The 15,860-nt window shown below is 29.3% G+C and overlaps 1 protein-coding gene across 2 annotated transcripts in view; it reads left to right on the top strand.

The window, feature by feature from the left end:
• LOC107438212 (neurexin 1) overlaps window positions 1-15,860 on the top strand; it is a 302,816-nt gene that overhangs the window by 231,311 nt on the left and 55,645 nt on the right. For both annotated transcript variants that reach the window (XM_071185922.2, XM_071185921.2), the window contains exon 8: window positions 3,909-4,061. In XM_071185922.2, coding sequence (XP_071042023.1) covers window positions 3,909-4,061 — 153 coding nt within the window. The remainder of the gene's footprint in view (window positions 1-3,908; window positions 4,062-15,860) is intronic.

Raw genomic sequence — 15,860 nt, 5'->3', positions numbered from 1 at the left:
GATTATTAGTTTATAGTTTTTCTTTTATTTAAAAATAATATTTAAACACAAACGTGATTCTGATGTGTAAGTTGTAAGCTAGAATTTTTATCGACGGTTGCTATGGCGATATCATGGAACAAATTTTCGTGAAAATAAAAAGTGTTATATTTCTTCTTCTTTGTGTGACGTAGAAGCTGTTGTTAACGGCAGGTTTCTTACTTACATCTCAAAAGATTCACAAGATATATTCCCACTTTCTTCATCCATGTTTATTCAAGACATACGTACTGTTGGTGTGCCAGATCTAGACCGCATCGATAAAGTTAACATCAACAAAAGATGGCGAAGCAAAATTTGAGGGATACATTTCGAAGAAGATTCAGAGCCGAGTCATTCATTCTTTTGGTGCAAAAACCAACGAAGTACAACCATCTAATAAGGAAATTAAAGCCTGGTGATATAGTTTTTGTATGAATGACAAATAAGAAGACAATAGATTGACCTTTGGGTCGAATCGTATCCACATTTCTAGGGAAAGTCAAGAATATTCGAGAGGTAAAAGTGAAAACAGTTAATGGTGAAATCGATTGGCCAGTGCAAAAGATTTATCCCTGAAAGATATCTCATCATGATCCATTGTTTATGAGAAGGTCATTCAGTGAAATTAAGAAAAATCATCCTGACTTTCCGGATATCCCAAAGCCCAACGATGCTGATGTATGTTCTCCCCAAAACAATTAATCTCCTTTAACACTAGATTGCCCAAGGAAGTCATTTTGACTGCTTTTTAATTTCAATTAGAAAAACAATTATGTATATAATGACACAATTTCTCAGAATTTTGTGACTTTTATAATTATTTTTATTGTTGATATATACTAATAACTTGTTATATAACTGAAAATAATATCAAAAATATTTAAAATTAATTTTAAGCAAATTTCTTTATACATTAGTTATTCTTTCACAATGCAGTCATTTTGACTGCTTTTGGGCAATATAGGTATTTCAGGCTTTCTAGTGTTAAAAGCTATTGTGGAAGAAAAGTTATAAACCTATACGCTATGAACACTAGTTTTTTTTTCCTTGGTAAAATATAATATCTATATTATATAAAACGCTAATACGTATGTATGTATCAATAAAACCGATGATATTTCATTTCTCGCGTTGGCAACAGTTTTCATTTTTAATTGATAGGATTCGGCGAGCAAGAGCACGTAGTGAGCATCATATGGCTAATCTATATTATATAAAACGCTAATACGTTTTAATTGATAGGCTTCGATGCGCAAGAGCACGTAGTGAGTATCATATGTCTAATCGGGTGAATTCTCACCGAATTATGAAAAAATTCTCACAAAATTATCTTCATCGAAGCCGATGCTTTACATCCGGAGTTCAGTACTATTTCATATTGTTTTACAACACATGGTTTTAGCCCTCGGGTGGGAAAGACTTTAAAACAAAACTTACAACAGTTACTTTTCTCAACAACTGAAATTTAGAATAGTGTGATTAAGAAAAATTGCGAACTGTTTTCAATTTCAAATTAATATTGAAATGCACAGGTTTAAGAGTTTTCTACAGTGAAAAGTGTATGGAACTTCAGTGTTCAAAAAAGTATACAAAAGCTAGACGTTAAGAACGTATCCAATGAGCGAGCATCGGATTGTGAAGCAATCCGAAATGAACTGCGAAAGCAGTTCCGGGGGTTGGCGAGCGCCAGCGAGCAGGGGGCGAAGCCTCCTAGTTATTAACTATTGTACAAGTTATTATTATGACACAGTTTTAAGTTAAAAAATATTAATTATTTTGATTTCTATAAATTAAAATGTGTAAGTCAAATTAAAAATATAAAAGGCAGTTCCTTTTTTATCAAAAACGATAAAAGTTTTAGCATAAATGTTTTATTATTAAGATTTATTTCGTAGAAATTAGCCAGTTCTGCTGACCACTTTATAGTTATAATAAGAATATTTATACTTTTTGATCTGAAGTCTAAGTGCAGTTCAATTTTAAAGTTAAAGTGGTAAGCAACACTTAATATCTTTTTGGTATTAACAAATTTATACTGCCTCTTTTTTCAAACATAGCCCACTTTTTGAAGTTGATTAATAAATTACGCAAGTCATTTCGAAGATATTAAACAATATTATACCGTTTAGTCCTAGACTATCATATTTGATACTATAAAAAATTTCTGAAAAGAAAAATTTTGCCGTTTTTTTTTTTTGTCAAATGAAATTTCATTTTAGTTAAATAAATATTAATTTTTATTAATATGTTAAATTTGAAGTAAAATAAAACATTAATGTGATTAAATTTTAAATGGTATTACAAAAAATTTTTTACTTGTTTTAATTCCTTAATTATTGCATCAGAACTTGTGGCACAATTTAAGTATGTATACATGAGTTATTTAAATGATAGGGAAAAAAAATTTTAATCTTTTTCCCCAATCCTATGTTAAATGATGCATTTCACTTCTATATCTTAATATTTAGGAACGATTATTTAGTAAAATCTGAAGAAGGTGTTAGATCTGGTATACATTTTCAGTTTAGATGTGACTTATGCTTTAATATATGTCATGACAAGCAAATATTAAATACGAGTTATAAGATGAAATTTAAGCGTATTTTTAGTATTTTTTTTTTGTTGCATTTTACTGGTAAGTCATTCAAAACAAAACGATTCTATCACTGTGATCAAATCTATCACAATACGAAAAGCAGAGCGAACTACGCCTAAAAAGTGTCAAAAGTAGTTACTTTTTATGAAGAAATAATACAAATCAAATTCTAGTTAACATTTTATTCTTAGAAATCACAGGCATCTGTACTTAAATCTGGTTCTAGATATACATTCTGAACCATTTTAAATCTGTTTCGAAAGTTAATGTGTTACATACCTCAAAATAGAATAACATTTTGTAGTTTTATTTCCACTCTTTACGTTGATTCACTTCTATATTTTTAAATGAAATCCTCAATTAAAGAGTAACAAGTTCAGCAGTCTAATATTACAATCCTTGGGGAGAAAAAGCAAAATTTCCCTGTTTAAACCATTTTATTCAAAAGTAAGAAACATAACCCCATCGCAATTTCCACGTCAAATTTCCTATTCTATCACATTCTTGCAGAACTTATTAATTATGTTCGAAATTTTAACGTTGGGTCAGTTATCTGATTTGAGAGTTTTTGTAGCTCGCTCTAAGATGTTCTGATGATAGCGTTCGAAAATAGACAAAAAAAAGTTCAAACGGTTTTAATTATAAGAGAAGAGTGGAGATATTTCTTCCTTCTCCTTTTGTTATAAACAGACGATTTTGTGTTGAATAAAAATGTTTTGTAACAAACTTTTCTACTTAATACAAAATATTTTTAACGCTGCACCAACAGTACTTTTTATTGTAACTTTTCCATAAAAATAAAAATTCATATCAATTATATATTAAGTAATGGCGAATTTAATTTGTGTATTTTAAACAGAACGATCAAACCAGATTAAATAAGATTATTCCATATATTTTTAGAAACCATGAATTGTATTTTATTATTCTTCAAGATATAAACTATTTTATTGTAATTTGTTCTTCTGAAAGAATTATTTAAAAAAGTGAAAAAAGAATTATTTATTGAATGAAGAATAATGACGTTACGTGAGAACTATGAACTTGTTCGTTCGGAAAGTCAATTGTTCGTAAAACAATTATTTACTTTTCAATAGATGAAGAAATCGGGAGTGAGCTCCGTGTGGCGGAAATGACCCTTTCTCATAATTTTTTATTCCTATTTTAGAGCCTATTATACTGTGAAATTTTTCTTGTTTTGATTCAATCATTTTTCGTATTTATAGAAAAATTATATACTGATCTTAAAATATCTATGTATAACTAAACTATGTGTTTTATATTGTTTCAGGTGGAGTTCGTAGCAGATAGTGTAAATTTGGATTTACTTTCCTTAGCCAAGTCTCAGAGTAAGTTGTTGAGATATCATGGTGACGTGCAATTTTTCTGCCAAGAAATGGAAGCAGCAGATCCTATTACATTTACCACTAGGGAATCCTTTTTGGTGAGTCCAACTTTTTATTTTGCTTTCATACCTATAATTCGGGTGTTAAAACTCTCATCTTTAAAAATTGCTATTAAGTTGAAATATAAAAATAATGGTAATTTAAGAGCTAAGTGAAAGAAGTTGATCCGCGCAAAAGAGTTTAAAGAGCAATTAAAAAAAGAATGGTAAGTATAATTAAAAAGGCGCATTTTTAAATTGTTGTATCTCTGGAAATGCTCCATTTGATTAAATTTGCATTTTTTTAATTTTTAATTATTTGGATAAACATAATTCAATTTTTTTTAAATCTAAACAATGTTCTTTTGATGGTTCTCTATGATTTTAGTTAATTCCCACTTCCCCCGAATAGCAACCGTCCTTTACGAACTCGTGTTCTATTATTCTATTAGAACATAATTAGGGTCTGGAATGACCTGGTCGGTAGGGCGCTGTCTGAGAGTTCGTGGGTTCGAACCCCGCCGGCCGAAGACTCCCCGTGTAGTAAAGTGACTGATGCACGTTAAATCTGTCGAGTCGCAAAAGTCCTCCATGTTCCCATAACAAATGAATACTTCTGGGGGTACTGGATTGGAGATCAATCGTTCTCTGATTCAGGTCAAAATTACGATCTGTGGATGTATGAATGGGTCCGCCCTATAAGCATAAAGCATAAGACCGTATAAACCAGGGTAAAAAAAATAAAGCTGGTATTCAAAGTAATTCTTTAGCAGTTTATTTGTGGGCGGAGTTATAATTGTTTGATTTATTTCATTCACCATTACTTAGTTCAAAATAAAACTAGTTATACTTTGCATTAATATTGATTATATATATGATTAAACTAACAATAATTAAAGTAAAAGCAAAGTAAGTCTGTCAAATTAGAAACGACTACATTTAAGTTACAGTTTTTTATTTAATTACGTCCTGATCCTGATTTTCTACGAATGCTTTTCTGAATCACCCGTCCCCAAGGGGTTAAACCATGATTCAGCAGATAATCAAGTCTAACACACATATGTGACGTCGCTTGCATGTAGCTAATTAAATCTGATCTGAAAAGTGATTCAAAACTAAGCCTAATAGCTGTAATAAACCATGCACAACCACGTGATTAGGCCTAATTATGTGAATTCAGAAGTATTCTTCTTCTCGAATTGCAAGTACCAAATTAGAAAACTTCTCCTGCGTAGAAACTCCTCCTGGTTGGGAACATCTGATCTATGTGAAAAAGTACTCAACGGAGAAATTTTTATGTTATTTTGCAACAGTTTAGGAATAAAATTATGAAACATTACATACTTTTAAAATATTCAAGTTCAGTTTAGTTATTAAAAAGTTATTGAAAATGATAATAATATTTAATCTTCGCATTGTAAAATTGATAAGATATTTGTTTCATTAAACTCTCTTTGGAATTACAATAGTTATAATAGTTACAGTTCCTGAACAAATACATATTGAACCCAGAGATTTGCCAAAAATGCCAAACAATCAAACAACCTATTAATCAAAATCTCCAGATAAAATTCAAATATCTAAAAGAACCTGACTCTGTACAACAAAACAGTACTACATAGTACACAAATCTGTGTCTTTGGGCTTGACTCGAAATTCCAATCTATCCTGAATAAAAATGTAAATAAAGGTAAAGAATAGGTTACTAATGCTCTTAGACCTTTACTTTGTCCAAACTTAAAACTTTTACTCCATTTGAAGACGCTACTGTATATTCAGTGCATTAGTTCTATTATAATACACACATCACGAGCATGGAGTTCTGTCTCTGAATCCATTATGATAATAAAAGCACAAAATAAGAGGCTCAGTAAAATTACAAATGCAACGCATACTGAGAGCATAGAATGCCATTTTCTAATACTATCAGAGGACATTGCAGATGAAAACGCCATCTATAAAAAAGACCATGTATAACGGAATTTTTAAGATATCTTCATGTTTAAGGATAAAGTCATTTCCATTCATTTTCTTCTCTATCAGACGGGGTTTTATCTCATGTATTTCATAAATAACTGTACATAGTCTTGTAAATAATTTATTATAAACCGAATTTCAATTATTTCCCCTTTGAAGAGGATGAGCAGATCATGTTATAGTTAGTCGCTTTACATACTGTCTCCTAATGTTTCCTTATTATTCTAAAGTCGATTTTTCTCTAATTCACTTGATCCTTATGAATTAAACATGTTCAGAGACGATCACTGAATATGTTTCAACAACATTTACATCGATCATGATGCTCAGTCGCTAAAATATAAATGTCATAGGCTAATTTTTAAAAAAATCGCCACTTTTAAACAGATTGTTAACTTTCCCAATTAGTTAAAAACGCCTCCAGACTTCTTCTAATGAGCCTGTCCCATTTAGGCTTATTTCAATAAACCTACATACCTTTAGGCTATTTAAATATATCATTCAATAGCTTGATTTGTTTCAGGCAATTTGCAATACGTTCAAAGAAGGAAATGTTAATTTTATGTAGGTGTTCCAAGAAAAAGACTTATTTTCTCTGCTTTCCACCGGAGAGAAAGCTCATTGCCTCTCCATAACCGAATAGGAGGCTTAACTCGTTGAATGCCACGCTAATTTTACATGGCTTGCTCGTCTGGCCACACGGTTAATAACTACAAACTAAATTTGTAACTATAGACAGATTTTGCTAGTTTGTAAAAGGTTTAGAATGACATATCTGATGCTTTAATGTAATGGTTTAAATCATGGTGCCTGCCTTTCGGCACTTGCCATTTCATCATAGGCCTAGGCAACGAGCGTAAAAATCGTAAAATGATGATGTATAAAATGATCAGATATGTACAAGGAAAGAAAAACAAAAAAAAATGAAATACGGTGAAAAGAAATAGTCCGATTAAGATGGAAATCCGAATATATATTATTTACAATTATAAGTCCTAGGAATATATACAATTAAGGGTGCTTATATCAAAAGGATATATATAAAACTATGTACAGTCCGCAAAAAAAAAACGAATCACCCTGAATAACTTTCGTTCTAATGAACGGATTTTCACGAACTAAGTGTCAATCTTAATGGTTCCTGGGGGTGACCTCAAATATGTTAATTAATTAGTGCTAACTATTAATTAAGTTACGAAATCAGACACAAAAACGTACTTTCTCTGAATAAACATATAATTTTTTTTACATATTTCGAATCTAGACCCTTGAATTAGTGGGGGTAGACAAAATTTTAAAAAAATTGGGTGGTAAATTGGGCCGCAATAAAGGTTTATATATTTGGCGATAGTCCAGAAAACCGCCAAAAAAAGTCGCCTGCGCAAATAAATATTTTAAGATAACCCATTGACTAATTCAAAAGAGGAGTGCTTCATTTTACTAGGTTGCTACGCAACCAAACTCTGATAGTAAAAAAATTGAAATAATGATCAGTGATTGCTCGGAGAGGCTTAATTTATTGTTAATAGAAAATATCTCAAAGTTTCCAGGCCATAAACAATTTTTTTAGGGGATTTCTGTCCAAAAAGCAAAAAAAATATTATTTTAATCTCCTTTGAAAAGTAAATTTGAATCGATTTATAAATTATTTATGATAGTTCTTAGAATTTAAATACATGAACTTTTTATCTGATATTATTTAGATTACACTGCTTTTACTACATTTATTCGAGGATTTTATACTAAAATAAAATGAGCATAACTTATTATAGCTATATACAAAATTTTAGGGATAATCATTTTTACAGTTTTAATCGAGTCTTCTAGGCAAGAAAGTTTGAAGAAAAAAAAAGTGCTTGAAAAATAAAATGTAGATTTTATAATAATTCTAATGCACATTCACAAGGTTTTCTATAATTTACGATATTTCTTTTTTCTATAACTCAAGGAATTGCTGAATGTTTAGTGGCATTTTAAAAAGATTGAAATATGTTATGTTTAAGAATAAGATATTGAAATAATATGTTGCAAATTGTAGGATTCATTGTTTAAAAAATCGCTTCATTCTACTAGATATTTAGGTTACATCGTTTCCTTTGGATAAAGATGATTAGCAAATAGCATCCTCATGTTTCGATACATTCTGAAACTTATAAGTTCGCAAATTCACCATAAAATGTCGCACAGCATATTCTTCAATTACGATAAGCTACATTTACCACCAAATACTGCTACTATTGTTATTTTTGCTTTCTTATATCTGATGATCTCTTTTTAAACAGAGCTCGTAAGATCCTTAAGATACTGAAATGGGGGCACAAAACTTAAGAGATAAAATATTTAATTTCATTAACTCAAAATATCTGGTGTCAAAATGTTAATTTTGAAGTTAAATACAACTTTTACAATATTGCTGTTCTTACATTTTTAAAGACCATATGAATCCTGATAAAATATTAAAATGCATATGTTTACTTTAACTAGTGTAAAATCCTTATCAAAATAATGATCAAGACCCAAATGTAAAACAGTATAATTGACGATAAAAACTCAACTGGCTTCAAAACATATGAAGAGGGAAGTAAAAGTCGACATGTTTCGAGTTTTCAAATATAATCGCCCATTCTCAAGACTTGTCAGGCTTGGATAACTTGTGACTTTTATTATTGGACGCTCAAAACATGTCTATTTTTATTATCATCTATTATTTTTTTAAATCAATGAAGTTTTTATATTTTCGATTCAGTTTCTTGGGATTATCCATTTAGTTACACAACATATTAAATTATTTCACTCGATATTAAAATAAGTTTTGCATATGTTATAGGCACAGGTTCTTAGATTGAAAAAATAATACTTTGTAAAAAAAATAATGCAGTAAAAAAAAATTTTTTTTTTTTTTTTTGCTGCAAGCCTTAACATTTTAGTTTAAGGTCATAAAAAAATTCCGTTTACAATTGAAATTTCAAAAGTCGAATGTGAAAATGGAATGTCCCCTAGTACCAGGAATCGAAATTAAATAGTAACAAGGACAACTTTTTTAAACAAGTTAGCGTTTCCGTCCTACTCGAAGTTGTTTGAAAAGGTATTTTTTATATATCGATTCCAAAGTTTATTCTACATATATTTCAGGGTAGGGGAGAGTGGGGTCAATTGTAACATTTTTTACTTAACTATTTTTAACTAACAAAAAATCCAATATATTATCAGTATTAATGGACAGACGAGTAAAGTAGACTATTCTCTACTAGAAAAAAAAAATAAATACCTTATTTTAAATGTTATTATATAAGTAATTAGCAGTTTTCGACAGTCGTGCACTTGTTACAATTGTCCCCACTTACGGGGTCAATTGTAACAGTTCATAAATTCAACTAAAACATAGTTAATTATACATATTATCATAGTTGTGATATATTTTTTTATTGATCAAAATAGTAGTGATATTTTAGGAGTAAAAATAATAATGAGCAGAGACCTAAAGGGTTAAACTTTTAACTTTAAGGGGTTCAAAATTTTAATTTATGCTGTGAAAGGTGACAAATGAAATAATGCATATGCAACATAATATAAATGATATACGAAAGTATTGGTGGTTCTTAAAGAGTTAAGTAATGGTTTGTAAGCATAAGATTATTTATTTTCAGCTGTTACAATCGTCTCTTTACTTACTGTTACAATCGTCCCCAAGACGCCATTACAGCTTCATTTGTTAAAAACAATGCTAGTTAATTAACAAAACTAATCTTTTGCTTCTTTGAAATGTTAATTAAGGTGTCCACTTACATATTCGGTTAATAATTTTATTTGCTTAAACAAAATTACTTTGTTGCAATATAATATTCTAATACCAAAAAAATTACTTGCGTAGCGTGAAAATATCTTTTGTGATGTAACTCTTTCAAAAGTACATGAAACTGGTTGCCAGCAGGGGTGTACATGTAGATTTATTAAATACACCTTGTGCGCCACCTAAGAACCAAATCTAAAACCCGACACTCGAAATTTTTGCTCTGTTACAATCGTACCATGTTACAATTGACCCCACTCTCCCCTATACTTTCGGAGTATTTCGATCGAGTTTATTTTTACACCCTTATTTGCTTAAAATTATTAAATAATTTACTTAAAATAAATTATTCAAGCTACATGATTTAATGCATTTATAGTATAATAATAAACGGAGCTTCCGACGCATATCCTTAACCTTAATACCGCTATCATTAAATAAATGGAATATGCTTGGATAAATAATAAAAGTTAATTTTTCCCTCGTGTAATTTTCAAGGAATAATATGTTTCGATCAAACAGATTTCATTCTGGAAATAGCGAAATTATTGAGTAGGTCCCTTGGAGCAATATCATTCTTATCCTCTTTTGAAGAAATATAGGAAAAATTAGTTTTCACGGTTTCTGTAAAAAGTATGTTAGCCTACTTGCCACGTTTTTTTAAAAAAAAATTTTTATTAAAATAAGGTCGGAAATTGTGTATTGTGTGCACAGATTCGGAATCCTTACAAATTTCAATTTTTAGTATTTCCTGATTAACAAAATAAGGCATTTTCCTGATAACAAATTATACTACAATAATATCTTGGAAATCATGCTAAAGTAAAAAATTAAACTAAATAATTTAGTATATTATCAGAAAAAAAAATCTACTTGGTATCATAAAGAGTAAAAGATATAATGAAATAATCAGTGAATCACACGTGGTCAGATAATTAAAAATTTAATTTCACAACTAAGATAGTAGGACGACATTTAAGATACTGAGATATTTTAAGACACTAAAAAAATTGGCTACGTATTCCACAGCTTTTTATGTTCGGTATCTTTATCCTCTTTGTAGTGACTTATAAAACATCAACACTATTTTAGATAATCTAAGTTGAAGTCACAAGAAACAAAAAAAAAAGACAATAATTTATATTCTTTTTTCAAAAAAAAATAGTATGCTAAGTAAATAATCAGCTGTTTTGCATTAAATAATTTTAAACAGCTGAATGTTTTTAATTTCTTAACAAGGTTTTATTCTTAGCTAGCAGACAATAATTCTTTTAAAAAAAACTTGACTATAATTTGAAAAGGAAACCTAAATTAAAGAAAATCTAAATTAAAGTTCTAAAAAAATTATTAGTATATTAATGAAGAAATAATAAACGTAAAATGGAAAAGAATAAGAATTTTAAAATGTTAAAATTTTATTAAATAGTTGGTAAAATAGTTCTGCGATACACTTCCGGAAATTTCTTTTAAGATTAGGATGATGTAGGGTAAACCAACAAATGAAGGAGCATTTCATAGATATTTCTTAGAAATAAGATTTTAAGCGTTTTAATTTAGATTGATTGGTAAGAGTAGCTTACTACCTAACAATAGGAAGTCCTTTAACAATGCATTTAGTTACCTGGTCTTTGAGTCTTCTCTGGAAAAAGTTTTGAATTTGTTAGTATCTGTTCAACGCCTTGTTTCTTTGACAAAATTATAAGGTCAGTGTTTGTTGTTATCCGTTTAAACTACAATTAATTGCATATAATAATGCTTTTCTTTTCATTGTGAAAAAAAGAATTCAAAATATGGTCATTGAAGTTACGTTTTATTTACTCATATCAATTTGAAACTGAGCAAGTTTTGTTCCTCAAAACACATTTTCTGGTTTAGTTTTCTACGTAATTCTTGGAAATTTCGTTAGATCTTGAAAACAAAAGAATTGTAAAACAATGTGTCTAGAAAATTTTACATCCATTTTTAAATAAGATTTGAGGCATCAACTGATGAAGTTAAAATGCTTTTATGAAATGCGATATTTTTTCATTCGATGTAGAAAGCGTTGACAGTAATAAATGCATGCAAAACAGACACCAAGAGTTAATGAGCAAGACAACTTATCAACAAAACACATGCTTCGAGAGTAACGATGCGCTATTTCTTCAGAAGCTTGAGAAGGAAATCTCACAAGTTATGTTGCAAATTTTTAAAGGAACATTGACAGAAAAGTTTAATCTCCCAAATATCCAATAGCCTGTGCTTTTCTCAATATTGAAGAATTTATTTCAAAAAGAACAATTGTATAATCAAATTTTGGCTCTGAAGCTGAGACAACTAACATTAATAATGAAAGTATCTTGAAAACTGATTTTGAGATAAGTCCTCTTGAGGCATTGTTAGCTGCAAAAGCGATTGGTTTCATAAGTAACTACTAGATATAAGTCAATGAGAGATGTGTTTTACTCAAACTTCGAAACTCCTTTTTCTCATTTATTATCCAGTGAGGAATTCTGGAAATGGAACTGGAAAATCAAAAGAAATTTCGAAGATACATTTACATTGGCCAAAAATTTGGAATAAAGAGGAAGGTTAAATCAAAAGAAAAAGAAATAAATTACTCATGACGAAGAGAAAAAAAATACTTAAAAAGATTTTAAAAAATGCTTAAAAAATATGAGGAAAAGATTAAACAAAAAAATGATCGAGCTATAATAATAATAAAAACATCATCAGATTACACAATGATAAACATTCATAATTTAGAACGGACTATTAAACTGTGAGAAAAAAATGAAAAACATTTTTTTAAAATTATGTATTCAAACATATTTTACTTTCCATTCCATGACTGAAAAAAAGTAACATTTTCCACATTAACTATGGTTATATGTCGTAATTCCAAGAAAAATCTTGTTTTTAGACATTTGTGTGGCCTATGGATTCCTAACGAGCATCAAACATTATCAAAATTAAGTGTTCATTCTTTGGAAAATTTAGTGTTTATTCACTCGTAAGAACTGTTCCTTCACTTGGTCATCTTACTACTTATTATTTAAACCACCAAAAGCTTAAAACAATATTATGTAAGTTATCTAACTTTTTTTTACATAATTTGCATTTCATAACAAATATGTCGACACCATCATTTAGCTAAAATTACAAATTTTGAAATTTTTATGAATTTTTTTAAAGGCAAGCTAAGCTTAAGTGTTCCTTCATTGTTTAGTTTACCCTATAAGATGTTGAGAAATTTGCGATGTTGTGAGAGATGTTTAAAAATGTTGACTACGTATTTTTATTAATATTTATAAAATATATATTCAAGAAATTGATAAATATATTATTCCAAATCTATGCATACGTATGTATATTATTGAAATTGTATCAGTTATTGAAAAAAAAAATAATAATCACATTAAATAAGCACTATCTGGTGTATTCTATCAGAAGCACGCCTTTTTAAAACTAGACATTTGTTGAATAAAGTGTTTTTTATTCAAAATTCTTTACTAAATTGCAAATAAATTATTAAATGACTAAAAAAGAAACATCGTATTTTATAGTGTGAAAGAAATAAAAATAAAAAGATCGGCAAACGATTATTAGCGAAAAAAATATGAATGAAATTTTACGCTACGCGCGCGAAGTCAAGTTCCTCCCAAGTTTATCACATTTTAATATTAATCGCCCCAATTAGTTATTTCTTTATTGTCGCCAAATTATTTTTTTAAAAATAATTAATTTTAATTTTTCTCAGCTTCTAATAAATAAAAACAGTTGAAACTTTAGATTTTTCAATTGAAAAATATGTAGATTAATATGGTATAAAAAAATTCATACCTTATAATTCAATATTTTTTCATCCTCACTTTAATTAAATAATAAAAAATAATAAATAATTATTAAAAATTATTTTTTGCATGAAATTATCTTTGGGTAAATGAGTTTTATGAGTGGGTGCAATTTGTTTTGAATTTTCTTCATTAGTTTTGAAAATATGACTGAAAACGCAAAAAGCGAAATTAACATTAAGGGGTACGAACTTTGAATCGCTCTCCTGGCCAAACTATGGGGACCACATTTCCCAGATTGCGGCTACCCCCTATATTTTGAAGATAAGAAATCCAAATATGTAAAAAAAAATGCATGTTTATTCAGAGAAAGTACGTTTTTGTGTCTGATTTCGTAACTTAATTAATAGTTAGCACTAATTAATTAGCATATTTGAGGTCACCCCCAGGAACCATTAAGATTGACACTTAGTTCTTGAAAATCCGATCATTAGAACGAAAGTTATTCAGGGTGATTCGTTTTTTTTTTTGCGGACTGTACATCGTTTGATTCGTTGAGTCGAATGAGTGACGGCCAATCAGAAACGAGATAGGGTATTTGGTAAGAGCGGATGGGAGATTGAACGGTAAAAAATAAATTGGTTGAGCGAAATTGCATCGGCCAATGGGAATCGAGTATTCAAAAGGGTGAGGATTTATAATAATTGAGATATAAAATAATATTAACTAATAAACAAAGAATTAATGAAATAATAAAGGTTTGATATCACTGATACACTGCCTCGCCTCCCCCCCCCCCCCCAAGAGGGCTTCATTGGTGTACAGTCCGCAAAAAAAAAAAGATATCACCCTGAATAACTTTTGTTCTAATGATCGGATTTTCACGATCTAAGTGTCAATCTTAATGGTTCCCGAGGGTGACCTCAAATATGCTAATTAATTAGTGCTAGCTATTAATTAAGTTACGAAATCAGACACAAAAACGTACTTTCTCTGAATAAACATGTATTTTTTTTTACATATTTTGAATCCTGACCCTTAAAATAGGGGGGGTAGACAAAATTTCGAAAAAAATGGGTTGTAAATTAGGTCGCAATAAGGATTTATATACCTGGCGATGGTTTAAAAATATGCCAAATTACCTCGCCATAGAAGGGGAAACAATTTATAACAACCATAAAGAAACAGAATGAATGACAAGATGGGAAAAGATAGTGCTTCTCGTTGCTAAGCAACCAACAGAATTTTTCGCGTTGCTTTCTGGGCTTTTTTTTTTTTTTAATCTCCTTTAAAAAGGAAATTTAAATAAATTAATAAATTATTTTTGATTCTCCAAGATTATAGAATCTTTGACTTTTTATCTTGACTCTTTTTTTTTTACTATTATTTATTTTTTAAAGCTGTTTTAATGTAATTTGTATGACAGTTTTGAATTAAAACCAAATTTTCATAAGTTATCATAAATTTATGAAGAGTTGTAGGGTTAAATGCTTTTGCCCCTCACTTCGAGTTTCTTAGGAAAGGAAAAAAAAAGTGATCAAGCAAAGGTAGACCTGAAAAAAGATAGCTATTCTGATGCATAATCGCAAAATTTTATAGAAATCACGGTATTTATTTTCGATAAAATTGTAAAACTTAATAAATGTTATATGACCAACGTTTTTGTCCCTTTTTTTGTTAGGTGAAACTAGCTTACGCATTCTTGTAATTTTTACATTTTATCTTTGAAATTTTAATCTCGAAAGACATGCATGAAGTGACGCCTAGTCCAAAGAATCTAAGTTAAATAGTTGTAAGGCCGATTATTACGAAAACAAACAGAAAGAATGTGAAGTGTTTAATAAAAATAATTTCTTAAAATATCAGAACACGAAAACATTGAAAACTTTAACAAAACAAAATTATTTTAACACTTTAAAATTTATTCTGTTATTACTACACATGCAAACCTATTTGCTCACTATTGCAACTGGAAGAGCAACTTTTCAACTAACACACCTGTTTTCAATGAATGAATGAAAGAAATGGTCAAAAGCTGACTCCCTACAGTTTCCCCAGATGGTCAACTCACAAAAGGGTTTAGATTAGCTTTTTACACTATTTCACCAAACAAGTGAAATATTAACATACATGCAAAATGACAGAAAATTTTCTGAATTTTTTTTTTCTACTCTGGTTCTGGTTTTTTTTGTTTCTACTCTGGTTCAATGAAACAATTACAGTAAAACTTGTGTAAGTTGACCACTTCATGTGCATTGTTTTAGTGGCCAACGTAGACAAGTGGTCAACTTATAGAAGGGGTGGGACATTGTTTACTTT

The sequence above is a fragment of the Parasteatoda tepidariorum genome, chromosome 5 (genome assembly GCF_982258835.1).
Source record: "Parasteatoda tepidariorum strain Cologne lab strain chromosome 5, Ptep-v5.0, whole genome shotgun sequence".
Taxonomy (NCBI): Eukaryota; Metazoa; Arthropoda; class Arachnida; order Araneae; family Theridiidae; genus Parasteatoda; species Parasteatoda tepidariorum.
The sequence above is the reverse complement of the archived record's forward strand: the minus strand, read 5'-3'. Positions and strand labels throughout refer to the sequence as shown.